At 64.8% G+C, this 26,853-nt stretch overlaps 3 protein-coding genes and 1 long non-coding RNA gene across 14 annotated transcripts in view; 2 read left to right on the forward strand and 2 right to left on the reverse strand.

The window, feature by feature from the left end:
* The window catches only part of NPLOC4 (NPL4 homolog, ubiquitin recognition factor), a 65,823-nt gene extending 57,852 nt beyond the window's left edge, over positions 1 to 7,971 (forward strand). For 2 of the 3 annotated variants that reach the window (XM_049113844.1, XM_035720568.2), the window contains exons 13-16: positions 722 to 817; positions 2,036 to 2,152; positions 3,578 to 3,680; positions 6,061 to 6,813. In XM_049113844.1, coding sequence (XP_048969801.1) covers positions 722 to 817; positions 2,036 to 2,152; positions 3,578 to 3,680; positions 6,061 to 6,218 — 474 coding nt within the window. In that variant the 3' untranslated portion in view covers positions 6,219 to 6,813. Of the gene's footprint in view, positions 1 to 721; positions 818 to 2,035; positions 2,153 to 3,577; positions 3,681 to 6,060 lie in introns of all 3 variants that reach the window. The other variant, XM_025468296.3, reaches the window with a different exon arrangement.
* On the reverse strand, positions 7,227 to 9,686 carry LOC125755695 (uncharacterized). Of its 2 annotated transcripts, none has more exons than XR_007412766.1 (2): positions 8,911 to 9,686; positions 7,227 to 7,946 (listed from the first exon to the last, which is right to left on the reverse strand). It is a non-coding gene; the product is annotated as an uncharacterized LOC125755695 (long non-coding RNA). The 2 variants fall into 2 exon arrangements; XR_007412765.1 differs by lacking the exon at positions 8,911 to 9,686 and adding an exon at positions 8,266 to 8,889.
* A 472-nt stretch (positions 9,687 to 10,158) lies between these two features.
* FAAP100 (FA core complex associated protein 100) lies at positions 10,159 to 18,895 on the forward strand. Of its 7 annotated transcripts, none has more exons than XM_025468293.3 (9): positions 10,161 to 10,343; positions 10,428 to 10,546; positions 11,195 to 12,138; positions 13,036 to 13,192; positions 13,775 to 14,547; positions 14,682 to 14,789; positions 15,755 to 15,871; positions 17,524 to 17,610; positions 17,991 to 18,131. In XM_025468293.3, exons 1-8 carry the CDS (start codon positions 10,179 to 10,181, stop codon positions 17,565 to 17,567), a joined length of 2,427 nt encoding a protein of 808 aa, XP_025324078.3. In that variant the 5' UTR covers positions 10,161 to 10,178; the 3' UTR covers positions 17,568 to 17,610; positions 17,991 to 18,131. The 7 variants fall into 7 exon arrangements, 6 of the variants coding, with proteins under 6 accessions (XP_048969800.1, XP_048969799.1, XP_025324078.3 ...); XM_025468292.3 differs by having other exon boundaries at positions 10,162 to 10,343; positions 14,653 to 14,799; XM_025468291.3 differs by having other exon boundaries at positions 10,163 to 10,343; positions 14,653 to 14,789; positions 17,991 to 18,895.
* A 1-nt stretch (position 18,896) lies between these two features.
* FSCN2 (fascin actin-bundling protein 2, retinal) lies at positions 18,897 to 25,124 on the reverse strand. 2 transcript variants are annotated; one of them, XM_049113845.1, is made up of 6 exons: positions 24,020 to 25,124; positions 21,659 to 21,815; positions 21,298 to 21,419; positions 20,852 to 21,019; positions 20,654 to 20,776; positions 18,897 to 20,394 (listed from the first exon to the last, which is right to left on the reverse strand). In XM_049113845.1, exons 1-6 carry the CDS (start codon positions 24,843 to 24,845, stop codon positions 20,321 to 20,323), a joined length of 1,470 nt encoding a protein of 489 aa, XP_048969802.1. In that variant the 5' UTR covers positions 24,846 to 25,124; the 3' UTR covers positions 18,897 to 20,320. The 2 variants fall into 2 exon arrangements, with proteins under 2 accessions (XP_048969802.1, XP_025324080.3); XM_025468295.3 differs by having other exon boundaries at positions 18,897 to 20,776.
* Between the last annotated feature and the right edge of the window lie 1,729 nt (positions 25,125 to 26,853).

The following is a 26,853-nucleotide window of genomic DNA, read 5'->3' on the forward strand; positions in this document are numbered from 1 at the left end:
TTTCGTGGGGAGAGGCGTCTGCCAGGAGGAATGAAAAACTATATTTGTATTGATTCTTGTACATTTACCACTGTCCCTGTAGTTTCTATTGATTATGTGTTAGATTTAAAATGCCCTCTGCTGTTACTAAAGCATGTCTGAGCCAAATGAAGGGCTCAGGTTCCCCTTCAGACATAAGCTCTTGACTCCAGCCTGTCTGATGGGAAGAGCAGGAGGGCTGTGTGCTGCATCTCAGAAGCGTGGGTTCTCCTGCTGCCTCGACATGCCCTGGCTCCGTGCAGTGGTGCCGTATGTCCAGAGGGGCCTCTGCAAGCTCTGGAGGTCATTGTGTCTCTCACAGCATCAAGGCTGACCCTGAGAGTTCTTCTGTCCCCGTCCACTGCGTTCCCAGAGCTCACTCTCTGGCTCCTCCACGGGGAGGGCCTCTGTGTGAGCGGCTGGGCAGATGGAAGCCTGGCCAGCACACACAAACTGCCCACAAATGGCACGATCCTAAAACTTGTGACCAGGGATCCTTCAGTTTGCTTCCCAGAGTCAGAGTGTTAGGGCTTTCATTTAGGGTGTCATTAATGGGTGACCCTTGTGTCCAGTGGGGAACAGTTAGGACTCTGGCCGGAGCTCAGGGGTGGGTGCTGTGCTCAGGGCTGTTTGGGGCACCTGGGGCCGCCCTCACCGCTGTTGGCAGCACAATTTATCAAGGATTTGTGTTTTTGTTCATTAGATCACAACAACTTTCCCCAAGGATCCAGTTTATACTTTTTCTATTTCACAAAATCCATTTCCTATTGAAAACCGGGATGTATTGGGTGAGACACAGGTAAGCTCTTTGTCTTTAGAAACATAATTTAAAGTAACTACTGCTTGTTCATCTAGTGTCAGTGTTGTTTTTCCAGAAAGTACCAAGGTTTCAAACTCTCCTGATTCATTCTTGTGACGAAGCCCAGCTAGGACTGTCTCTGAGACACTGTTGATCACCCTGACATCCACTCCGGGCTGACAGATAACCACAGAACAGAGCCCCATGAGGCCCCAGGCCTGTGGATCTGCCAGAAGGGCCATTCTCACTTGACTTCTTTTTTTCCCCAAATTTATTTGTCACTCGTGTCCTCTCCTAACAACTTTTTTATTTGTTAACAAACGTCATTTCTTGTGGAGATGTGTCACTTCACTGCTTGCTCTGGCTTCCTGTCCTGTCACCCTGCTTCATCTCTCATGCACCATCCAGGACGTGTGTGGCGTTGTGTGGCCCGGCCACCCAGGCTTTCTAGCACTCGGTGCGGGTCTCACGCAGCACATCCTGTGCCGTGACCCCTGCTCTCTCCTGCAGGTGCCTCTTGCTGCCACATGGATGGTCTGGGACATGTTTGTTCGAATTGTTAACAGGCATCACAGAAAAGAATATAAGGATATTTTCTTGAGAAGCATGGTGCTTCACTTACAAAACCTCTCTGATGCTTTGCTCTCCTCATGGCCCATCTGTGGGACTCAGGGTGCTTATAAAGGTGCAGAGCCACTTTCTGGGTGGCATTCTTGAATGCCTGCGTTTAGTTTTGCTGAAGGCGGTCATGTTGCATAATCCCCCCAACACTCTCTCTCTCTCTATCCTCGCGGTCCAAGTACCCAAGGTCAGCAGTACAGGTGAACCGCGAGTACCAGGCAGGTCTTCTCCTAGCCCCGAAGTCAGCCCTTCCCGCAACCCACTATCCCCCTGGAGGTGGCGGGTGGGGGGCGATCTGTCCTTGTGAATGCATTTGCCAGCTGGGTCAGCTTTATAACTGTGTTCTCTTACACCTGTCGATAAGTCACATGTGTACTGAGAGCATCCTCCTAGGAGGATAGAGCCACAGCTCATGTTGCAGCCATGTGTCCCTCTGGCCTGGGTCCCCATCAGTGTTTATCAAACAGGATGGGGAGTGGTGTGTGTCTGAGCTCTGCACTCAGCCGTGTCTCAGGAGGGGACGATGGCTCTCTGGGCTGGGACCCAGGGCTGTCTGGGGACGCTCGTGCTCACTTGTTTCCTCCCTCACCACTGTAGGACTTCCACAGTTTGGCCACCTATCTGTCCCAGAATACCTCATCCGTGTTCCTGGATACCATCTCGGATTTCCACCTCCTGCTGTTTCTGGTCACCAATGAGGTCATGCCTCTGCAGGTACAGGCCTGAGTGTGTGTGCCGACTGAATATCTGGCTTTGGTGGTCCCCAGGTGGGGTTTGGCTATAAAAAAGATGCTTCCTTTTCTCACAAGCCAGAGCATGGCTGGGAAGCTGGGTCAGAGTCCCTCTTAGGTCCTGTGGGCAGTGGCTTTTCACAAGGGGCTTCTTGGTACAGAGATGGAGCTTCCACATTTAGCAATTACACTGAAACAGCTTCTCTAAGCCTCGGTGTCGTGTCCCCACCCCATGGAGGACAGTTCCATTTGTCATAACTGCATGGGAAGCAGAGGACATTGAGCTCTGTCCTCTAGCATGGAGCATTAGAGATGCAGCACTCTATAACGGTTTCAGAATCACAGCCCCTCCTTCTTACTGATATCTCCTCTTCTCCTGAATCAACTGTGGTTTTATTGCCTTGGCCCAGAAGGTTGGCTGGCATCCAGGCCCTGAGTCCACAGCTGCATAGTTGGCGTTTTGAAGACGTGCTGTCAGGGAGCCGAGAGCAAGTGTCACCAACAGTGGCTGCTGTCTGAGCAGCGTAGGGGCAGTGGGTCCACCCAGGAGGCCCTTACTTAGTGTGTGCCTTTCTGGTGCTTGAGACCTTTGGGAATAGCAGAGTGAGAGGAATGAATTTCTTCTGAGCCCCTGACTTGACACATTCCCTGAAGGTGACAGAGGGCAGAAGCGCCTCAGTCCCCACTTGTATCCTGTTCGGTCTATCTTGTGTCTGTATCTTGGCCCCAAACTACCTGCTTCATATATTTGACATCAGGTACCCCAAGATTTCCCTCTGCCTCTGCTTGCCTCATTGAGCGCAGAGAGTGGCCCTTCGGCCCCAGTGCAGGCCACTGCTCATCCAGTCGGGCAGGTGCCAGAGGTCTGGGCTCTGCACACCAGGCCCGCTTGTCAGTAGACATGTACTGTTTGGCAGTCACCTGTTGGAAAACATTTTCTGGGGAGCCCCTGAGATCCCCTGAAGCTTTAGTAGTTTCTCATTGTATAGACTATTTTAATTTTCTGTACTTGGACCCTGGAGGTGTAGGATCTAGAGACGTTTGAGAAGACAGAGAGCCTCCAGGGAAAGCATGAGGGTGGAGGGTGGACCCCATGGCCGTGAGCTCCTGTCTGTGCATCCAAGTTCTCAGGATAAGGGATGTGAGCTCAGTATCTCGGTGGTTGAGCATAGTGGTCTGCTTGTGGCAGAGGGCAGCTCTTCAGGATGAACTTAAGTTTAGCTCTGAATTTAGCACTTGATTTTATAGACCTAAGTGTGTGGCATTTTGTGTTTCATAGTGACAGCCTGTGAGATTTTTTTAATTCCCTCTGGAGTATGTCTTGACATTGGGGAAGAAGAGTCTTATTAACAAGAGTGTGTCCACCATCGCACAGCAAGTTGGAGTCTTCATTTTTGGGTTCTTGCAGGACAGCATCAGCTTGTTGCTGGAGGCAGTGAGGACCAGAAATGAGGAGCTCGCCCAGACGTGGAAGAAGTCTGAGCAGTGGGCCACCATCGAGCAGCTGTGCAGTAAGTGTCCCTGCCCTCCCATCACCAGAGCCCAGGGAACTGGGCACTACTCTGTAAGCCTCTGAGGTCCAGCACAAGCTGGGTGTCGAGGGCAGTCCAACAAGCACACAGACTTTTTCATTGCTGCTCATGCACACTGTCAAGGCCACACAGATCTTGGGTGTTCAGCTCTGTGCTCGTACCTATATGTGTACAGATGATTTGCTAATCATCCAGCATCTGAGGAGCAATTGGAAAGTCATTGCATTGTTTTTTGTCTTCTAATTTTTTAAAAAGATTTTATTCAAGAGAGAGCATGAGCAGGAGGGACAGAGGCAGGAGGAGAGGGAAATTCCCTGCTGAGCAGGGAGCCCGACGCAAGACTTGATCCCAGGACCCTGAGATCACAACCTGAGCTGAAGGCAGGTGCTTCACCCACTAAGCCATCCAGGTGCTTGAATATCACTGTTTTAGATAAACAGAAACCTGGCGTTTCACCATAGTGCTGAAAGGCCAGCACTCCTCAGGCTTTTCTTTTTCCCTTCCTACTCCTGGTCCTCAGACCTTTCTCGATGGATGAAGCGGAAAAGCCTTACAGAATAGAATGTAGGGATCTGTGTCCGCAGGGGCCCTCATCACCTCGCAGCCCCAGGCAGAGCCTCCCGGGCTGCATTCCCGGGCAGCTGCTCCCGATATCCCCGCCCCGCCAGCAGAGGGCTCAGAGTGGTGGGCTGCTGGTGGCGTCCCTTCCTTTGTGGCTCTGAGAAATACTGGAATGCCCTCTTCAGACAACTTTGAAAATACATGGAAATGTTTATACCGTTTCCTCAGTGTAGTGGGTTAGGTACTAGAACCAAAATTAGCCAAGAAAAGACCCCAGTGGAACCTACGCCGTGAGGGAGCCTAGCGGACACCTCTTGTTCTCTTGATACCGATACCTGGGGCATCGGTGGTCTGGAGCGCCTCAGTAGTGGTTGTGCTACATTGTTTGTCAGGTTTTCTTTTTTTTTTTTTTTTTTTTTTTAAGATTTATTTATTTATATTAGAGAGAGAGAGAGGCAGAGACACAGGCAGAGAGAGAAGCAGGCTCCATGCCGGGAGCCCAATGTGGGACTCGATCCCGGGACTCCAGGATCGTGCCCTGGGCCAAAGGCAGGCACCAAACCGCTGAGCCACCCAGGGATCCCCAGGTTTTCTTTTCATACAAATCTGACAGAGCAGTACTGTGGCTGGCCAGCTGTGCCACAAGCGCTTGCTCTCCTGAAGTTCTGCTCACCACTCTAAGGCAGGAGACAGCTTGTTCCCACCAAATTCCCTACAGTGAAGCCCCACAGCCTCGTGTCCTCGGGTGGACAGTGGTGTGGTGCTGGCCACCCCCCCCGCAAGTCTGCGTGCTGCCCCCACCCCCGCCCGGGCCACCAGTGTGGTTTTTAGATCCTTCACGGAGAAACATTACTCAGCAGCTTTAATGTTGTGGCACCGTCTGTGTCAGTCCGGGGTGCCTGGAGAGGCTGCAGGTTGAGCCCAGCCATAAGCCTGTAAGATGGTGGTGGGGTGAGCCCACCTGCCTGCGGGGGCACCGCGCACTGTACAGGATTGTCATAGGATTGTCAAATCACTATATCATATGCCCGAGACTGATAGAACCTCCTGTGTCAACTACACTAGGATGTAAAAACAACCTGGGTGACTTAGACTTTTCCCCACAAGAGAACAGCAACACTGAGCAGCCTCAGTCGGCCGGGAAATGGAGTTTACTCTAAGCAAGAGCCCATCACCCCCATCAAAGAGGCCGTCAAAGCAGCCACAGCGCCAAGTGCTGGCGAGCTTACAGGGCAGCTGGAAGCCGCACGCACGCCGGTGACAACGTGAAAGCCGCCGCGGTGTGTTTTAGAAACCTTGACTTCCTCTGTGATCCAACAAGCCTGCTCCTAGGTTTTTCCCCCAAGACGTGAAAACACAGGTCCACCCAGAGCTGAGAGAGGTGTGCCCGTGCATTGACGGCAGCTTTGTTGATTGTAGCTCAAAAGTGTCAGTGGCCCAAATGTCCATGAGGAGGGGCACGGGTGGCCAGAGGCCGTGTTTTCACCCGGAACCCAGCCTTGGTAGTAGGAGGGGGAGCCCCTGACCCGCAAGCAAGGAGGGCAGCAGTGGGATTGAGCCGGTCGCGGTTGACAGCTTTGAGTTCTGCGGGTGGCCGCCCTGTAGGGCAGGGCTCTGTGTGCGAGCAGGGCCCCTCGGAGGTCCTGCAGCCCTGTCTGTCCGTGCCTCTGGCTGTGGTGGAGGCCAGAGTCGCCTTTTACTCTGCTGAGCAGCACGATAGAGGGCTCTCGGGGTGGAATGTCTTCCCCACGCGGAAACACCGAACAGCAACGAATGGCCACTTCTCTTCCACCCACAGGCACAGTCGGAGTACAGCTTCCGGGTCTCCACGAGTACGGCGCCGTCGGGGGCTCCACGCACGCCGCCACGGCTGCCATGTGGGCCTGTCAGCACTGCACCTTCATGAACCAGCCTGGCACCGGCCACTGTGAGATGTGCAGCCTCCCGAGGACCTAGGGCTCCCGGCCCCTGCTGGCAGGACTGGGCCCAGCCCAGCCCTCTCTGAAGCCGGGATCATCGTAACCATTGCCCGATGGCGGGCAGCCCTGATGGGCAGGGCAGGGTGGCTGCCCTCGGGTCTCTGACCCACAAAGCTTCTCAGCAGCAGGCTTCCCTGGAGGGAGAGCCAGGCTGGTGCACTGTGGGCTGACGCCCCGTACCAGCCTCCCAGGTGGCGGAAGGACTTGGGCACCTCAGAACCGTCCCCTGGGGTAGGGAGGGGTGGGGAGGGCTTACTGTCACTATCCACCTTTCTCTTCCCTTCCTCTGGATGCTTTTTGTTCTCACCCCTCCCACGGTTCCAGTTGGGAGTTCCTGGTGGCTGCTGTACCCAGTTGCTCTGGGCAGACCCTGGCTGGGAGACTGCCTCTTCCCCTGCCGGGGGCCATTGCCATGGAAACCTGAGTTGGCCCAGGGTTCCTGGCCTCCCTTGTGCTTGATCTGCAGGTTAATTTGCTGCCCACCCTCCTCCTTGCTCTCACCTGACCTCCAGGTGCGATTTTTAAAGTCTGCGTTGGTTGTAATAACAGTTATCAGTAATTTCTGCCCAGAAGACTTTTATTTATTTCTTTTTAAGATAAAAACTACATAAAAGGGGAGTGAGAGAGACTAGTTCCCACTTCCTTTCCTCTAGTAGTGAGTTCCCAGGAGCGGGTGCAGGGAGGACACAGGGTGGGCGAGGGTGGACAGAGACCCACGGTCATTTCTTGGAAGTAAACCTCAGTGCCTGAGACTTTCTTGCCAAGCCACACAGCTGTAGATGTGGTCCAGCAGGAGGGCAGCAGCCCCTCCAGGAGGCTGATGCCTCGGGCCAGGCCTCCCCGGGGTGCACTAGGCTGCCCAGGTCCCAGAGCTCTGGCCCCTTCTTCCCATTGCCCTGCCCATCCCCTGGGCTCCTGCACGGTGACAGAGCCGTTGCATCAGGCCCCCGTGAGAGTATGGGTTTGGCCTATTGTGAGGCCCATGGGGACTGTTGCGGGGTCCCAGGACAGAGGTCATGGTCAGGCCTTGTACCTGTGCACTAGGGTCCCCAGGCAGGTGTGGGCGGCACCCTGATGCCTCTTTGCCTTAATGAGGGCCGGGTCTCGGAGCTGCATGGCACCCACAGGAGAGGCTGGCCCAGACATGGACTGCCCTGGGGTCGGGGGAGGCCTGTGGGACTCTCCCTTAGTCACGGCACTGTGGACAGAGAACTCTGGTCTCTGCGTGTTGGCTTTTCTGGTGGTAAGGGCTGTGCCTGGCATCTTCCAGTGCACCTGGTGTGGGTCACTCAAGACTGGTCTGCTCTGGGGGCCAGGGCCCCATCTGGTTGGGTCTGCCTTCAGCAGAGCCATTGGTGTTGGCGAGGGGGTGGGGTGGGCCGGAGATGTGCTGAGAAGCCGGCCTGAAGCACCGACCCCCACCGGTGTGTGGTGATTGTCGCCGGAGCTCGGCTCCCAGCCACCTGCTGAGGGGCCACCCATGGCCTTGCGGATGTGATTCTTGCGGCTGCGCTGGCTGGAGCTCTGGCCCCTGGGATCCGATGTGAGGCTGCAGAGGAGCCTGGTGGCCCGGGCCCTGAGCGCAGCCCCCTGTCTCCCAGGGCCCCTCTCCACCGTTTACCCCAAGCTGGTTCCCCTCTCTCTTCAGCCAACATTCTCCTCACTCTGAAGTCGTGGCAGATGCATAATTCGTTTTGTCTTTTAGCTGAAAGAAAAGTGTGATTTCTCTGCTTCTGGTTTTGAGTCACTTTGTTCAGTAACGCACTTTACTGTCCAAATAAATAGACTCCAAGCTCAGCGTAAGGGTGTGGGGGGCACCCCGCCGGAGGCTTTGCCCCAGCAGCTCAGCCACCTCCTCCCGCACAGAGGGGTCACCCGCACCACCTGCATCCTGCTGGCCCTCGCGTGGACACAGCCTCTCCCCGGGGGACGGAGCTGGCTGCCTCGGCCTCTGACCAGCTTGCCCCGGGTGCTGCCACTCCAGCTCCGCGGGGCCGTGGCCACTGGGCCTGCCATAGCGTTACCTGGATGCCGGCCCCGCCGTGAAGCCAATAAAACTCCTGAAGTGACTGCTGTGCTCCAGATTGTCATTCCTGGGCCCTGGGGCCTTCTGTGCCCCAAGTGTGCCTGCCTGATGCTCCCAGGTTGGCCTCCTCGGGCCACTGAAGGGGAGACCCCAGCGTGTTACCGGGCTGGAAGAGAGCCGCCTCCCTTGGGTGCTTCCCTGCCCGTCAGCCATGTGGCTGCTCCTGGAGGGGGGAGGGCAGATGCTTGCAGCAGGTGAGGGATGCAGTCTGGAAGCCCCCAGACGGTTCGGGTGTCGGGTGAGTGGGCTGCAGCTGACGTGCTGCTCGTCCTGAATCCCCTTGCCGATGGCAGCCAGAGGCACCCCCTTTTGCTGTTTGGATACCAGCCTCCAAACACCCCTCTCTGTACCACCCTGTCCTGTGGCCTCGAGACTCCGGCCACTGTCAGGGCCCCAGGGGCTCTCAGGCCTGGCTGCTCCCAGCAGCAGTGCAGTTGGCATGACCAACCATAGTCCCCAAGTTGGTCACTGCCCCCCTCCCCGACCCCTGGTGCACCTCAGACTGTGGCTCGATGAAGGGAGCCCCCCACCTCAGGGAACAGCAGAGACCCTGTGCTGCCTGCGAGGGGTGCCCTGCACTCACCGTGGCTCCTCCCTGCATTTAGCATCAAAGGCAGTAACAGCAGTGCGCAGCTTGCAAGCCCGCAGGAGGCTGTGCGACTCCTCACCAGCCCTCAATTCCGTTTGTCTGTAAATCCCCTGGGACTGGCACTGGGGGGGGGGGGGGGGGGCGGGGGCTGTCCCTGGAGGTAGGCTGTTTATCATAAAGCCAGGGCATGGGGCAGCGAGTGGTGACCCAGCCCGACACTGCCTGCAGGGGCATCCTGGCCAGCCCTACCTCCCTCCTTCAGTCCCTGGCGCCTGGGAGGGCTGGGATGGGAGTGAGCTCGCCAGGCACGGTGGTCGCCCGGCGGGGGAGGCAGAGTGCCCTCTCCTAGGAAAGGAGCCCGCCCTGCTCCCCGGTTGTGAGGGTCTCACGGGGAGCTCTTCTTCGGGCCGCCCTACTCTTCCCCCAGCCCCGACTTCACCGTGGACCGAGTGCTGCGTTCACCTAGAGTTCAACCCAGAAACCCTGCAGCAGTGGCTGCCACGGCCGGCGCGAGGTGCCCCCCTCACCCTGTGCTCCCGGGTCAGCGCTGGGGCTGGGGCTGGCGCTGGGGCCGCCCAGCAGGGGCCCCTTGCACGTGCCCGGGGGCTTGCACGCTCGCCGTTGCCTTGAGGGAGGGGCCCACGTGGCCGCTGCAGCCCTGGCCCCAGTGGTCGGCGCCTCCCCAGCAGGGAGCAGGCAGGGGCGTGGCGCGGGGAGCCGTGTCGCTTCGCCCCGCCCCACGCGGTTACCGGCCGGGGGCGGGGACGGCGGGGCGGAGGGCGCCTCCGCCCGAGGTCAGCTCAAACCCTGGCGGGGGGCGGCGGCAGCTCGGGGAGGTGACCCGGGGAGGTGACCCGTCCCCGCACGGCGCAGCGGGGAAACCCCCGACTCCAGGAGCGGCCCGCGGGGACCCCCGATCTCCGGGCCCGGCCTGCAGGGTCCCGGGGCGCACGGGGGGACACGCGACGCGACCTCGCGCTCAACCACCGGGGCTCGGGGCCCCGCACGGCCGTGGAGCGTGGGGGGCTGCCGGCCGCGGGGCCCCCACCGGGAGGGCGCCGGGGGCGCGAGCGCAGGCCCTGGGGTATCCCGCGTGTCCACCGCGCTGCTCGCGGGGCGCAGCCGGGCCTGGGGTTCCCGCCGTCACCCCAGCAACCCGCGCCGCGGAGCCCGGGCCACGCCCCCGCCACGCCCCGCCGGGCCGCTTTACGGTGGAGGTCGCGCCGCGACGTGGGCGGCCGTAAAGCGCCCCCGCCCGCAGCATGGCCCGCCCGGCGCCGCGGGTGGACTACCTGGCGGCCTTCCGCTGCCCGCTCGGGGGCCCGGCGGCGGGCAAGCCGCACGTGCTGTGCCGCGGGGCCGAGCTCTTCGTGTCCACCGGGCGCGAGCTGGTCTACGTGTACGACCAGGAGGGGCGGCTGCTGACCGTGAGCGCCGGGGGGGCGGGGGGGCGGCGGGGCGCGGGCCCCGGAGGCGCTGGCCTGACGCCGCCTTCCTTCCCCCGCGTCCAGGCCGCGTACCGGCTCCCCGGGCAGGTGTGGCACCTGGAGCTGTCGCGCCCCCGCAGGACGCTCTACGTGCTGTGCGCCCGCAAGGGCATCTACGGCTTGGCGCTGGGCCAGGCGAGCAGGTGACCCGGGGCGGGGCCGCGCGTGCTGGGGCCTCGGGGCACTGGGCCAGGGCCCCCCAGGGCCGGAAGGCTCAGGGCCGGCGCTGAAGCCCGGGGTGCCCCTCCAGCAGCCTCCCGCTCCTGCAGAATCCACAGGAAACGAGCATCTGGCTGCAGTGTGCACCCGAGGCAGGGGCGGGATCCCCCTTTTGCACGGGGCTGTGTGGTTAGCCGTCAGCCAAAGCACCCTGAGCCCCGGCCAGTGGTTAGAGGGGCCGCCCCCCCGTGCACCAGTGCAGAGCCTAGACGCAGATTCCTGCCCGTTGCTGGCTCAGGACTGGAAAAGGGAGAGGGTGCGGTTCACAGACTAGGCCTTGGGGGTCTTACAGGTCTGCACCCATGAGAATTTGCTTCTGAGCCCCATTTCTCAAAGCCCGATACATTCCATTGCATGTGTGTCCTGGGGTGACTGGTGCCGATGACAGTGGTCCGTGGGCAGCTGGGAGGTAGTGCGGCGGGCCAGCTGCCCCCGGGTGGGCCTTCTGACGAGGGGCTGTCCTGGTCACTGAGGTCACTCCCCGGGAGACTCCAGGCCCAGTGTGCTCAGTGACGCCGTGCGGGTACAAGAGCTTGCGAGCCTTCTGACTAGCGGTTCCCTGGTTTTTGAAGGTCCGTGAGCCAAGGTGACGGGGAGGACAGGGACAGCGAGGACAGTGCGAACGGTGAGCCCCCTTGCACCGTGATCCCCGTGGACCCGGAGGCCTGCATCCTCCCCAACACCACTCTGTGTGCTTTCACCGTGGTCGACAACATGCTTGTCACCCTGGTACAAGGCCCTGCCCGGTGGAAGGTACAGCTGTTTGAGTGTCCCCGTCCAGGGAATGACGCTAGACCCGGAGGCCAAGTCGGCGAGGTGGAGTTGTCCACCTCCAGCCCCCTGGCTGGGACCCTTGGGGAGCCCGCAGCCCCTCGCTCCCTGCCGGTGCTGTGCTGCGTGTCACCGCCGGGTAGCAGCGCGCTGCACGGCCACGTGCGGGGCTCCGGGGGCTTCACGCTGGAACAGGCCCTCTTTGGGCTACTCTTTGGAGTTGATGCCTCCCTCCTGGAATCACCCGTGATCGTCTGTGGCCTCCCCGATGGCCAGCTCTGCTGTGTGGTCTTGAAGACCCTGGTCACCTCAAGGTTGTCCCCTGGTGACCCAAAGGCCCTCGTCAAGATCCTCCATCACCTGGAGGAACCCGTTGTTTTCATTGGGGCCTTGAAGACCGAGTCATCGGCTGAGGACACACACCCTGACTGCCTCGTGGCACTCGGTCACCACGGCCGGATCCTGGCCATTAGGGCCAGCTGGGCTGAGGTAGGGAACCTGGTGCCAGACCTGCGGGAGTGCAGGCTCCCAGGGCCCGTGCTCTGTGCGGCTTGTGGCGCAGGGGGCCGAGTGTACTATAGCACCCCCTCAGAGCTATGTGTCGTGGACCTGGCTGCGGGAGGCGCCCCCTGGAGGCCCGAGCAGCCCGACGGGGGCCCGGGAGGCCTGCCATCTCCGCTGTGTCCCACCAGCTTAGGCATCTGCAGTGTCGTCACCCTGTCTGTGTTGTCCGAGATGCCTGAAGGTACAAGCTGCTATTAGAACCTGAGACCCCGCAGCCTGTCATGGTGGGGGTGGGACGTAACGGGTGGCTGTCTCCTGTCCCGTGAACTGGCCTGTCCCCCTCACCTTGCTTTGTTCCCGTGTCTCGCACACCTGATGGGCGGGCTTCCCAGCTGCCATAGCTCGGCACCTGGCGCGCCTTGTCTCAGGGCCAGGGTGTGCCTGGTCTGGTGTCTTGTGTGGCTGGGGGTGGGGCTGCACCTGGTGGCCCAGGCAAGGGCATCTGTCCGTGACAGGGCTATGACGGGCAGTCCAGGGAAGTCCACATCACTTCCAGTTAAGCCCTGGCATTTCTGAAGGCTAGCAAACACCTGCCCCGCTTCCCGTGGGGCCCGCTTCCGGCCCGCTCTGTACCCGGACAGAGCCCAGAGAGGGCTGGAGCCGTGTTTGCCCGGCGCCATGGGGCAAGGACAGAGCCACCCTCCTCCAGCGCACGCAGTTGTCCAGATGGCCCACGAGGCCTGCAAAGCCACAGGGGTCAGTGCTTGATGTCGGGTGAGAGGCCGAGTACATGGCAGCACCACGTACGGGCTCCGTACCCGCCGTTCTGGCTGCCATGCCTTGGCCTGTGGGAGATGCCAGACGGCTGCGGGAGGCGGGGCCCAGGGGTGGGGACGGGGACGGGAGGATGCTAGGGACAGCAGGCTTCCAGAAAGGCCCCAGTGAGTGCGGCGCCCTTCCCATGCAGCCCTGGGGGCAGCCCCACCAAGGCGGCCCCTTCGATGGCTCTCCGCGGCCCACGCGCGCGTGCGGGGCTCCTCAGGGCCGTGTCCGGGGCCTGCCTTTCTCCCTGGGGCACTGGCCCCTGAGGATGAGCCCCTCCCCGCCCACTGACCGGCCCGTGGCCGTGCCTCTCCAGGGGGCGCCAGGCTCCTGGCCCTGTCCGCTGGGGGCCGCCTCATGATCTGCAGCCTGGCCCTGACCTCCGACGCGCCGTGTCCCGGCAGAGCCACCGTGGCCAACAGCGGCCAGAAGATTAAGGAGCTGCTGTGTGACATCGGCACTGTGTCTGAGAGGTGAGCGGCCGCGCAGCCTGCAGCTCGGACAGGCCGGGGCTACGCCGGTGGGAAGGTGAAGGGACGCCGCCGCCCCCTAGAGCCCGCCTGCCGGCCCCTTCTCGCCCCCTCCCGGTCCCAGCGGCTCTTTGCTCTGACCCGGCGGGGAAGCGGGCTCCCGCCACCCTCAGCGGCCCTTCTGCATGGCCCAAGTGCGTGGGTGGGCTCTGGTGCCCTGTGGCTGGGGCTGTGGTACCTGCCGCCCTCTGGGCCATCACGGAGGAGCGCCGGGGCCAGTTCAGTGCGGCGGGACGCGGCGAGGAGGCCAGCCCCCCCGCGGACACCACCGGCCCACGCAGCCCTGACCCGTTGGCGCTGGAAGTGTGCGCCGGGTCAGCTCCGTCCTCTGGCTGCTGTGGTCCCACCACCCGAGAGAAGGCGTCAGGCCAGGTGGCTGGGCGGGACCGGAGTGCTGCCCTCAGGTGGTGCTGGCTCCTCACGGATGTGTGTCCGGGAGCGAGGTTCTGGTGCCTTCCACTCCCGGGAGCAGGGACCAGGCCCCCACCACCTTCCCCGCCCTCGGCGCACGCGTGTTCTTTCCAGGGTATCTTCCCTGAAGAAGGCAGTCGACCAGCGGAACAAAACCCTGACATGCCTCAACGAAGCCATGAATGTGAGCTGCATCCTGCTGGCCAGCCGGGAGGGCCCCAGGCCCATCTCCTGCACCACCAGCACGGCCTGGAGCCGCCTGCAGCTGCGGGATGTGCTGACGGCCACCCTCCGGCTGCAGAACGACAGCGGCTTCCGTCTGGACCGGGGCTGGGCCTTGTGTGTGCAGGTGCTGACCAGCTCGCAAGCCCCAGACCCAGACGTGGCTGGCTCGGCCACCACCTACACCATCCCCGTGGACCAGCTGGGCCCTGGCGATCGGCGGGAAGTGACGCTGCCACTGGGCCCTGGTGAGGATGGCGCCCTGGACCTGCCCGTGACGGTGTCTTGCGCGCTACACTACAGCCTCAGGGAGGTCGTGGGCGAGGCCCTGGCCCCTTCAGAGTCTTTCAAAGACTCCTGTTTGGATGAGGGCCCCCCCGCCGTGCTGCCCGAGCAGGACGGCATCTGCCTGCCCCTGAGCGAGCACACCGTGGACTTGCTGCAGTGCCTGCGCTTCCCTGGCCTGGCTGCACCCCACACGCAGGCTGCCAGCCTACTGGGCCCCGCTTGCGACCCTGTGGACACCTTCTTGGGAGCTCTCCTCGGGCCGCACGGTGAGCCAGCGGAACCTGCTTCCCTGTGGGCCAAGTTCCTGCCCCCGTCGGTGGCTACGATCAAGGTGTCAGCAGAGCTGCTGAGGGCCGCCTTGGGGCCCAGTCACTCAGGTTGGTGTTGCTGAGTGGTCTCACTTGGCCCCAGGGCCTGTGGACACGGGGCCCCACCCTCTCCCAGGACCCACCGGAGCTCACTGCGCCGCCCCTGTCCACCAGCCACGTCCCTGTGCTGTGCCACCCTGCAGTGGCTCCTCGCCGAGAACACCGCGCTGGAGGCCGTGAGGACCCGACCACTGTCCTCCATCCAGGGAGTGGCCCCAGATGGCACCGAGGTCCACCTCACCATCCGAGAGGCAAGCAGGGGTCAGCGCCCAGGGGGAATGGGCCTGTATGGTAGTGGTTCTCCGCGTGGCATCTCAGGGCTGATTGAAGGTGTCAAGGCACGGGTCATCTGCCTGGCCAGGGTTTCTGACACGCGCCTGGGGCATGGCTGTGCTGGAGCGGCCTCTGTGGCGCTGGGGTGTTCCTGTGGGGACCGGCCTGTCCTTCACACGTGGGCCCCCACCCCCCGCGCTGGAGGTGTTCGTGGCCAGGTGCCCCGGCACTGCTTAGCGGTGGTCTGTACCCCAGGGCATCGCCCACTGACTCCAGTCCCTGAGCGGGGACTGCTGGTGCTCTGGCCCCTCGCTCTCCACACTCGTTCCTCCCTGAGGTGCTCCTGCTGGCAGGCCCAGGCCATGTCCAGCAGACTCTTATGACCGAGCACTGGGTTTTTGCGGAGCCGCCCAGGCTGCCAGGACACGTGTCCCTGAGGCGGTGGGCCGGCCCCTGCACAGCCTTTCAGGCCAGGCCATCATGTCTAGGTTGGGGCGTCCCTGGGCCCTGGTTCTGGGCCCTGCATCACAGGTGCTGGAAATGGCCAGGTGCTCTTGGTCTTCCTAAAATGCCCAGGCCCCTGGGGCCTTGCACATCCTGGCCCACGGCCCATCCCTGTCGGGGTTTTAGCTTCGGCTTTGTGGGGTTGGGATGTTCTGGGGAGCAAGTGGCTGATTGATCACCCAGCCAGCTCCCTGTTCCACATCTGAAACCCTGGCCCTGCTGTTGGGACCCGGGATGCCCAGTGTGGGCCGCAGGGTGGTCCAGGCAGGGACTGTCCACGGTGAAGCAGGCACAGTCACTTCCTTGTCCAGTGAGGGTCATGAGTCTAGATTCCGAGGGAAGAGGACTGGGGTCCCCAGGGCCTCTTGGGGACAGGTCGAGCTGCCCTCAGGGTGGGACGGGGCTGGGTGTGGGTGGTAAGACTCCTCCCGTGTTATAGGTGACCGTGACCCAGGTGTGTGCAGCAGGGCCCTTGCAGGCCGTAGAGATCCAAGTGGAGAGCTCCTCTTTGGCCACCCTGTGCAAGGCTCACCACGCTGTCATTGGGCGTCTGCAGGTAGGTGGGCCTGCTTGGGAAGTCGGGGGAGGCGGTGGGGGGAGGGACTCGGGGCTGCAGGGGCGTGGCTGCCTGCGTGGGGGTCGCGGGACCGTCCCTCCTTCTCTCTGCTCCTGCGTGTCTGTGTCATGCAGGAGAGCTATAGGCAGCGGGGTGGCCGTGGGGGAGCTCTGCGGGTTGCCCTTCAGTAACAGGAGCTGTCCCTGCTGTGCTGGCAGCCCTTGCGCTCCTGTGACAGAGGACGGTGCGTGTTCTCCGTCACAGTCAGCCGTGGGTCCCTGCCCTTGCCTGGCCAAGCAGAGGTTGTGCGGAGAGGCCATGCGCCGGGGCTGGGTGCCTGGCGTGGGTCCCAGGCCGAGGCATCTGCACCCTGAGTCTCCGCATCTCTGTTGGGAAAGCGAGAGTAGGGCCACCCCACCTGGTGTAGCAGCCAGCAGCCACGTGGCCAGCCAGTCCGTTCCCCGCCCCCCCCCGCCACTGGTTCTGCCTGTGGCCTTGGCCCCAGAGGACTCTGCGGGGGCGGCCATCAGCCTCCCCTGGGAACTGGCCATGCACACTCCCAGGCTTGCCCCAGACCCTGAGAATCGGAGGACCCGCAGTCTAGGCTTTTAGGCTTTGACGAGGCCCTGAGTGCTGCTGGTATCGACACCCCGGTGCGCCCAGGGCGTGGGTGCCACTCAGGAGCCCGTGTCCCCTGCGGTCACCCCGTGCGGCTCCACGATGAGCGCAGTGTGGCGCGTGCCACTCGGGACTATAGTTGCAACACTGCAGGCTGTCAGCGGGGCTCTCCCAGCAGGGACACCCGGTCCCCAGACTGGTTCCCGTTCCTTCTGCCCAGAGAGGCCGGCGCCTCAGATGGTGTCTCCGCATCCCAGACCCTGCCGGGCACGGCAGCCAGAGCGTGTGCCAGGGGGAGGTGTGACCACCTTGGGCAACAGGAGTTCAGTGCTGTGGGCCGAGGCCTCTCCCCACGGCCACGTGCGGACAGAGCTGTTCTTCGTCTGTCCTGACTGCTTGTCCTCATTGCTCCCCCTCAGACTTGGGGCGCACCGCGTGCGCTCCTCCTGCCTCGTTGGCAAGTGCAGTGCAGTCCCAGTGCAGTCACGTGCTGAGCTGCTGGGGCCGCACTTGCGCATGTGGATTTGGGGGCCATGGTTTGGCGGCTAACGGGGAGGCTGGGTGCCCCCGCAGGAATCTGTGAGGGGGCCGCAGGCCATGGGCCCTCCTCTGCCAGCGGACATCGTGCTCCCCGGAACAGGAGCACCCTTGAGAACCAGCACATGTTCTCTTGGCTCCTCAGTTTTGGGGACCTGCCAGGTGGGTGGTAGCCACAGAGCCTGGCGGGGCCTCACCGCCTGAGCCTGTCTGGGCACTCGGATCTGAGCCCCCAGGAGCTGCCTGGGCTTCCCCCAGAATGTGGGACAGGCAGCAGCCCCAAGGGGGGCCATGCCGAGTGCATGTGCCACTGGGGCGGTTTGGGTGGCCCCCGCGGGGAGCAGCAGCCAGGACTGAGGAGCAGGTGACTGCCAGGTACCTCTCTGTCAGGCGAGGGCTGGAGTGGAAGAGGCACAGGGGCCTCGGAGGTGGCGGAGCAGGGCTGAGGTCAGAGGGGTGGGAAGCGTCCTCTGCAGCCCCTGCCCCTGTCTCCCCAGAGGATGGTTGTGCAGCAGGCTGCCCAGAGCTGCAGCCCGCCTGACATCCGTGTGCAGTATCTCCGCCAGATCCACGCCAACCACGAGGTGAGGCCCCTTGGCTCCTGTCCCCGGGGCCTCCCAGCGGCCTGGCCAGCAGGGACCGCCCCCAGCCAGGCTTCTCTGGGCTCACACACCCGCGTCATGGGTCACCCAGCACTGCGGGCTGCCCAGTGCTCAGCCAGAGGACTCTGCTCCTCACTCCTCATGGCTGTCCGCCTCCACTAGGACCCTTCTGTCCCCTGGGGAGGGGGTCCCCCTCACCCCAGCTGTTCGCTTCCGTCCTGAGGGGACTTGGGGGCCTGGCTGCACGTCCCATGCAGTCCTGGGTCACCTGCTACAGCCCATAGGGTTTGTGCATGATGGGAGTCCCCAGAGGGGTGCCCGGCAGGAAGGCGGGGTCCGAGCCCTTGCTGCCCCCCCTCCAGGCGCTGCTGCAGGAGGTGCAGACCCTTCGGGACCGGCTGTGCACAGAGGACGAAGCCAGCTCCTGCACCACTGCCGAGAAGCTCCTGCAAGTGTACAGGCAGCTGCGGAGTCCCAGCCTCCTCCTGGTGTGATGCCTGCAGGGCCTGTCCGTCCCACCACGGTGCCCACGTGGTCTTGGGGAGGAAAGCCCAGGACATGAGCGGCTGCTGCCCGGCTCCTGACCCTGGTGTCGCCGTGGGGAGTGGGGGAGGCAGCTGAGCTTGGCCGCCGCACAGGACAAGGGCACCGGCCGCACGTGGGTTACAGGCGCTCAGGGAGGTGTCCACGCGGGCACGGGGCCCTGCCCTCGCTCCCCACCCAGTCCGCCCGCATCATTCCTCTTCTTTCAGCACCTGCCCACGGCTCCCCACTGAACCTGGTCATGGCACTGGAGCCCTGGGGTGGCTCAGCGACACCCCTCCATCCAGATGTCAGGCCCTGGAGACGGGGCTGGGGCCACAGAACATGTCGGTGTGGGACTTGGGGTGGGTTCATTTCTGTGGCCGGGGCCGTTCCTACCACTCTGGCCCCCACTCACCCGCGCACACACCGTCTTGCCCCCACCCCTCCGGGACCTCAGCCCTGCCCCTGTGCAGCTGCCAAGGTCACCAGCTGGGACCACGTTCCCCCGTGGCTTGAGCACATCACACAGGTGCCTCCGGCCGGGGCTGCACCCGCGCCTTGCACTGTGCGCGGTATCCAGGGCCCCTCAGCCTGGGCTGTGGCTCCACTCTGGTGCTGGTGCTTTTAGCATCTGGGGGGGTGACCCTCCTTTTGGACTTAGACATGGACATGGTGCTCTCCTGTGCGTGCGGGAGCCGCGAGGCACCCCCTGCCCCAGGACAAGTCTGTTCTTCGTGTTGAACTCAGTTTCCGCTGTGTGTTTTATTGGGGGGGGGGGGCAGTTTCAGCTGCATTTCTGGGGTCCCTCAGGTACACTTGGGTGAACCTTGTGTTGGCCTTTCCATGGTCGTAGGAGCCAGTAGGGAGTCCCCCAGCGCTGGGCCGAAGTGCCCACCAGGCCTTGAGGGTGTGGGAGGACCGAGCCATCTCCCAGTGGGTGCTCCCCATCAGAGCCAGGAGAGTGGGGGTGGCTACACGGAGTCCACGCTGGGGGGTGGGGGGCGGTGGTACCTCCTCCCTTGGCCCCTGGGGCTTGCTGGGCTGCCTCTGATCCCCACCGCGCAGCTGTTGCCCCCGGGGACGCCTGGGCACTGGTCCTCCCAGGGCTGGAGCAGCAGTGGGAAGGGGCGCTTCTGCAGCTGGCAGGAGGCCCCTGGAGGGCGGGGCAGGTGTGGGGCCGTCATTCAGGGCCCACCACCTAGTCTCCAGAAAAGGAGAACCCCAGGGACGCCTGACAGGTGACAGGAAGTACAGTGGAGTCACATGGAACCTTCACAACCGAGGGGGGACCGTAGTGGGGTGAGGACCAGTGGGACACAGGCCATAGGACGGGCCTCGGCCCAGCCGGATGCTCAGGGCAGCGGCAGATCCGCGGGGAGCCTCTGCTGGGTGCCCTGCCAGCGCCCCATCAGGGACGGGACGTCCCACGGCTCCAGGTGTCCCTCGCCAGCTTCTGCTGCATGGGGCTCCTCACCCCCGGCGTGGCCCCCTCACCCGGTCCCAGCCTGCCATGAACCCCCAGCTGGCCCCTCCTGCAGCCCCCCAGGCCCTCTTCCTGCCTCTCCTCCCCGGCCGCGCGTGCTCTCCTCAGCAAGTGTCTATGGGCAGGCGCGCCATGGCGTCAGCAGGGGGTTCGGGGACCCCAGCGGGATCCTCACACTGTGGTCAGCGAGGGGCGTTGGGGACGCCAGCGGGATTCTCACACTGGTCAACGGGGCAGGTTGGGGCTCCCGATGGGATCCTCACACTGTGGTCACTGGCTGTCACCTTGGGGCGCCTGAGCAGGTGACCCCAAGCCCTACCCCGAGTGCCAGCAGGGGGCAGCACAGGCTGTGGCTGTTGCCGCTGCCTCAGGGCTCTGGGTGGGTCCTCCCAGGGGGGCACACTGGGGACTCGCAGGAGGAGGGCAGTGAGGTGAGGAGCAGGCCAGGCTGGGGGGTGTGGGTCGGGGGGTCTTCCCGCTGTGGTCTGCACATGCGCCTGGATCCCCACCCTGCGAGCGCGCCACAGTCCTCACTGACCCACCGTGGCCCCTGCTGGGGGGTTTCGGGACCCAGGCCAGGGGAGCAGCTTGGATGGGCGCCTCCCTTCAGGCTCTAGGGCACGTGACTCCCGGGGTCTGCATCTCCCCCTGGGCTCTCCCCTCTGATGCCCTGGGTCACGCAGCTCACCCAGGAGGCACCGGCCGGGGTGGGGGTCCTTGGGGGCTGGGGAGCCGCAGACCTTGCCCTGGCATCCAACCTGCGTGGGGCAACGAGAGGGGGGTAGCAGGAGGCCTGGAGCCCGCCTGCTGGGCTGGGGGGCCCTGTCCCCAGGTGCTTGGGGCATTGCCTAGGACGCCGCCCAGGAGCCCCCCGAGACCCCAGTGGCCGCCACCCGGCCCGCAGGCCCCGGAGCCGCCAGGCCGTGTTGCAGGCTCAGTACTCCCAGAGCGCGAGCCCCACGGGCGCGTCGGCGTCGGCCCGCAGCAGCCCCGAGGCGCCGCCGCGCAGGTACTTGCCGCCCCGGGCGCGGATGGCCAGGCGGCCCTGGCCCCGGAACTCGAATAGGAAGTCCTCGGGGCGCTCGCCGTCGCTGCGCACGCTGCCGTGGCTGCCGGTGTTCCAGAACCCGCCGCCGCGGCCTGGGGGCGAGGGCGGGTCGGCAGGGGCACCGGGTGGCCCCCCACCCTGCGCTCCCCCGCCACCCCGGGGCCCACCTCGGATCTGGTAGGCGCCGTCGCTGAAGCTCAGGTGGAAGACGTCGTAGACCGAGCGGTTGGTGTCCAGCTGGTTGGAGCCGCGGCGGTGGCAGACGAAGCCATCGAGGCCCCGGAGCACGAGGATGGGCCGGTTGATGAGCTTGAGGATGAACTCCTCGTCCTCACCTGGGGGGTCGGGGTCGGGCCGCCGGCGGGGTTAGGGTGGGCGGTGGGGCCCCGGGGCACAAAAGGCCGCAGCCGCCGGTGACACAAGCCCAGGTGCCTCTATGTGGCGGTAGGTGCCCAGGGCTCCGGCTCCTCGCCGTCGGGAGCAGTTACCTCCAGCGGTGAGGTCGGGGCACTTGCCGGCGGAGGGACCAGCTCTTAGAGGCGGGGTGTGGGCAGGTGCCGTCCCCCGGGAGAGGCCCGGCCCCGGGTCCCCAGGACACGTGGCGACTGCTCACCCACAAAATCACTGACGGCCGCCAGCTGTCCGTTCTTCTTCATGCACACGTAGCGCCCGTTACTGGCCTTGAGGGCCACCCGCCGGCCGCGCCACTCCACCTCAAACATGGTGTTGGCAGAGCTGGGAAGGTCAGGGTGAGGTCCCCTCAGGGCAGCAGGGTGTCGGGAGCTGAGGGCCAAGCTTTCCTCTCCCCCTCGGGTCCAGCACCGAGCCCAGCCTTCCGCTGGCCCGCACCACGCACCACCATTCAGAGCCCCCCTCGCCCCAGTGGGGGTTCTTTTCTGGCTGGACTGCTGCTGCGGTCCTTGGGGGCGGGGGGAGGTGGGGGTGCAGGTGGAGGACGGGGGGGGGACACTCACACCTGCGTGGCCGTGGCCTGGATGCCCCCGTGGGCAACCAGGGTCCAGTAGCCTCCTGTGCTGGAATAGAAGGTGCACTTCCCCGTGTCGCCGTCAATCTGCATCAGGAAGGTCTCGTGGTGCAGCTCTTCGTCCTGGTTGGCTGACACGTTGACCCCTGCGGGAGGAGACAGGAGCCCCTCACGCCTCTCCCTGGGCGGGGGCGGGGGCGGGGGCCAGGAAGATGGGGAAAGCAGGCTCTTGGGGCACCTGCCGGCAGAGGGGCCTCCTCCAGAGCCTTTTGGAGTTAAGGGGCGCCCGGGGGGCTCTGCCGTTGAGCATCTGCCTTTGGCCCAGGACATGACCCCGGGGTCCCGGGATCAAGTCCTGCATCAGGCTCCCTGCACGGACCTGCCTCTCCCTCTGCCTGGGTCTCTGCCTCTCTCCATGTCTCTCATGAATAAATACATAAAATACTTTAAAAAGAAAACAAACCCTTTGGAGTTAAGATCTAGAAGGCGCTCCTCGGAGGCAGGAGCCGCGCGGCCGGGTGGCCACACTGCAGGCCGCGACACTGCGTTCCCTGTGGGCCTCGGCCTGACCCCCCGCAGCCCAGGAGCCAGGCCCCGCGGTGCCAGCAAATCCCCCACTGTGCTAATCATCAGGTAATCTGCCTGCTGCTGCCCTGGCGCCCCAGGACCCACACCAGCCTCTATTTATAACCCCCCTCCAAAGCTGCTGGGTGGGCACAGCGGGCTCCCTCGTCTTCCCCCACCCACGGCCCAGGGCACAGCTGGGGCCTGGGGTTCACTCCCAGGCCCGTCGTCACCTCCCTGCCCTCCTCTTGTGTGCAGATGGCAGAGCGGGAGGAAAGGGGGCCCGAGGGTCCCCAGGAGGGCAGGGCAGCCTGCACCGGAGGGGTGAGCCCTGCCGTCCTCCACCAGCGCCTGAGGCTGCTCCTCCCGGCCCGGGGCAGCGCCATCCCCACCGTCCCATCAGCAGCTGTGATGCTTCGGTCACGTGATCGGGCCTGAGCTGGCGACCGTGTCCATCTGGGACCCCATCACCCCCAGACTTCCACTTCTATGAAGCCCGGCAGTGAGTGCAGCAGGAAGAAGCCGACTGGTTCAGGGGGTAGCAAGAAAAGGTGGTGGGTGGAGAGAACGGAGAACCGGGGTGCTCCCAGACACCCGGTGGGGAGCAAGACGGCTTGGGGGCGGCCTGGCCAGCAAAATTGCTGGGATCCGCAGAGCCCCCAGCTCCGCCTGCCTCTTCCCCCAAGACCCAACCCATGTCCTGCAGCTGTCGTCGCCAAGGCAACATCTGAACATCGGGGGGCAGGTCACAGGCCCCGGGGTCATTGCACAGGGCCGAGCAGGCCAACGTGGGTGCCCCCACCTCTACAGCAGAAGGCACGCCGCGTCCTTAGCAGGGAAATGGCCCGTGGCAGAGACGGTCCGAGCAGGGCAGCAACCACCACCACCGTCCCCACCAGCACCACCGCGTCACGTGCCACCTGCACCCATACAAGTGCTTGCGTGCCCAGCGCCTCCCCCGAATCCCACAGTCACCCGGGGCCTCCTGCAGGCCGGAGCGCGGTGCGGCTAGACTGGGAAGGACAAGGACCCATGGTCTCCGTCGGGGCCCAAGACCAGGCCGGGGTCCACACGGGCGCCCGGGAGGTGTTCGCTGAATGCCCGTCGCTGCAGGACTGGCCTTGGGGACCCCGGAGCCGCAGCGGGGCTGCCCCTCCCATGTGCTCCTGGCTGGGCCCCTGCCAGCTGGACTCGCGGTGGCCGTGGGCCAGGTCAGGGCGTGCCGGGCCACTCCCAGGTCTGTGCGCCCAGGTGGGGGCAGCTAGGGGCCACTCCGGGACCTCAGGTTCACCTGGGGGGCGTGTGGTCACGTATGGAGGCTCCTGGTCACACGAGGCGGGGCTGACGCAGAGCTGCACCTGCCAGGCAGCGACAGCGCATTCCACCAGGAAGCCAGGCCCCGGGCGAGGCCACCAGCCTGGAGGGACCTCAAGGTCCCTCCTGGTTGGACGAGGATCCCCACCGGTCAGGCACGGAGGGCTCTGAGTCAGGGCTGCAGCCCAGGGCCACAGTGTGCTCGCCCCGCCCCCACTTTCCTGTAAAGTTCAGAAGATGGAGCAGACGAGAAGGGGAGCAGGGGGCAGCGCAGCGGGGGCACAGCCCCCCCCCCCCACCGTGGCGGCCCCGGCCTCGCCCGCCTCCCCCAGGGCGCCGCCGTCCGTCCAGCAGGCCCAGGGCTCGGGGCGTCAGATGGAGCCGCCGCCTCAGCCGCCTGCACCGTGCACTGCCCCCCACCGCCGGGCCCCGTGACCCCTGAGGGCGCCCCCGCACGCAGGGCCCCCGGTACCTTGCCGCACCGACACGTAGCGGCGGTTGGCAGCCAGCAGCACCACCTGCGGGTGACTCTCCTCCAGGTCGAAGAGCTCGTCCTTGCCCGGCCGCGTGTTGCGCCCCGCCCTGAGCGAGCCTGCGGGCCCCGCGGGCGCCAGGTAGCGGCCGTCGCAGTCCTTGAAGGCCAGCTTGCCCGCCTTGAACTCGAGCGTGTAGCAGGCACTGGCCTCGGGCTCCCACACCAGGCGGCCGTCGCTGCGCAGGTAGCGGCTGTCACAGGACTTGAGGCAGTACTGGCGGTTCTGGAAGATGAGGGTGATGAGCGCGTCCACGCCCCACGGGGTGTTGCTGTCGGCCGCCATCTCGTCCTCCTGTGGGCACAGGTGCACGTAGCGCCGGCGGCTCACGCTCAGCAGGTGCGCCTGCGGGTGGATGGCCAGGTGCACGGTCCACAGCTCGGCCGGGGAGATGGCCGTGGCGAAGCAGGACAGCCGGTCCTCGGTGCCGCCGAAGAAGCGGCCGTGCGGCTCGGACCGCAGCACCCAGCGCCCGTCGGGCTGCGGCAGGACCAGGAAGCGGCAGTCGCGGCCCGGCCGCTCGGCCTCGCAGGCCACGCGCCCGTCCTCCTCGGCGGACAGGTAGCGGCCCAGGTGGCTGCTGCGGAGCAGCACGGCGCTGCCCTGGCCCGGGTCCGGCTCCAGCACCCACATCTGCTTCCTCTTGAGGCTGGGCGCCGAGGCGTTGACCTTGAAGCCGAAGCTCTCGGCGGTCAGGTAGCGGTCGGCGTCGTTGACGAGGCCGAACTGGATCTTCAGCACCTGGTGCAGCCCGTTGGTGGGCATCTTCGGGCCCGGCCCCGCGCCCCCCGAGTGGCCCGGGAGGCTCTCTGCGCGTCCCCCGGAGGCCCCGCCGGCCTCATGGACCTGCCGCCCTCTGGCCGCGGCTGCGAGGGCGGGTGGGAGGCGGATCCGAGTTGCTCCGGCTTAGGGACGCGGCTGCCTTTTGTTACCTCAGCTTGGATTTCAGCCACCCCTGGACTGCGGGCCGGGCCGGAGCCCGGGGCACAGGGGTGGGGAGCTCCGCCCGCCCGCCTGACCACCTCCCCGCGTGTGCTGGCGGCCCCCAGGCCCTCGGCTCCGGCCCTGCGCCCCGCCTCCCGCCCCGGGCCACGCGGGCTCTCCCCTCCTCTCCTCGCCGTCCAAGGGGCCTACGCGGCTCCCACTCCCCAGCCCAGCCCTTCTGGTGGAAAACTCGCGGTGAGGCCGCAACCCGATCGCAGCCCTCCACCCTCGGCGGCCGCCAGATCCTCGGCCAGATCCAGTTACCGCTTCTCTGATTCCTGGTGCCAGGAGCCCGGCAAGGCCCCCCAACTCAGGCAGCCCCGAGCTCGCGTCACCGACGTCCCCCCGGGCCGCTCCGGGGCCACAGCCCGCCGTCCGGCCCGACACCCCTCCCCAGGCGGCCTGGGCGGAGCGATGGCAGGCGGGGGGGTCGGTGCCAGCGAGCGGCCAGGTGCGCCCAGGGGTCCCCATCCCGCACTCGTGGCGCCCAGACCCCAGCCAGGGTACAGGCGGCGTGGGGAGGCCGTCGGTTGCACTCCCGTCGGTTGGCCCGGGAGGGGGCCCGGTTGGCCCAAAATGGAGCCGGTGACATCCGCCTCGGGGGCCACGCGGAGGGGAGGCGGCGCGGGCGCGGAGCAGGGCCGTCCTGCAGGCAGCGGGACCCCAGGGCAGAGGACCCGGCCTGCCGCTGACCGCTGGGCGTGAACACCTCGAGGCCCACACGCTGCTCCCCGCACCGTGGCTGAGCTGCGGTGGGGCCAGCCTTTCTGCGTGGCCCCGGGGACCCCTGACTGAGTTGGCGTTGCTGGGCAACTGGTCTGACGTGCAGGGTCTCTATGGGGTCTGGCCGCCGGGGGTGTGGGGGCAAAGGCCTGTCAGTGGGCAGGTGGGCCCCAGCCTTGGAGAGGCGGGAAGCTGGCCACCCCCGACCCCAGTCCCCGGGACCCCTGGGTGACACCCCTGCCCTGAGCCCGAGGGGGCCATCTTCGGGGACCTGCAGGGGGCCTGCTGGGCCACAGCCCGCCTGTCTGTCTCCTGCACCTGCCTCGGGGGCTGGGAGCCAACTCATGCAACCAGAGCCGCCCGGCCTGGGCCCAGGCCAGCCTCGGTGTCCTCTTCCTTATCCAAGTGTGTGACCCTCAGGCTTCCCTGGGGAATGGGCCCGGGGCCACGGGCACTTCCAGCCTCATGGCCCCTTGATGTGGCAGGCAGCAGCACGCCAGCCCTCCCGGGGCCGTGGGGGTCCAGCCGCCTGCGAGGGCCGGGCCCAGGGGGCAGGCAGGGCAGACACTGGAGACCAAGGGACCTGTCCCCTCCCTGGGGCCCAAGCGGGATCCGGGAGACAGACCCGGCACCAGTCCCCACAATAGCCTGGTGCCCGCTGCGGGTTGGTCCGGCGGGGCCGGTCTTGGCGCCCCCTGACAGCATCGTCCATCTCTGCGACCCACACAGCCTGGCTGGGCTGCGTGCAGGAGATGCGTGTGGGGTAGCACCCACTCCCCAGAGCGAGCACCCATGCTGAGTCCTCCACGTCTCGGCCCCGATGCCAGGGAAGCGTCCCTTGTTGGGGAGTAGAAACCATGATGCTGCCCACACCTGTTTCTGGCTGGGTCTCACTTCCTGCCACCCCGCAGGGTTGCAGGAACACGCGTGGAGCAGGTGCCCAATGGCACTGCTCAGTTGGCCCATGCATGGGCCCTTCGGCCTGCGGGGCAGCTGTGCCCACGGTCACCCCAACTCCCAGCCAGGCTCTGATCGGATGCCCGATCAGTGTGAAGTCCTCATTAGC

The sequence above is a fragment of the Canis lupus genome, chromosome 9, assembly GCF_003254725.2.
Source record: "Canis lupus dingo isolate Sandy chromosome 9, ASM325472v2, whole genome shotgun sequence".
NCBI classification, from domain to species: Eukaryota; Metazoa; Chordata; class Mammalia; order Carnivora; family Canidae; genus Canis; species Canis lupus.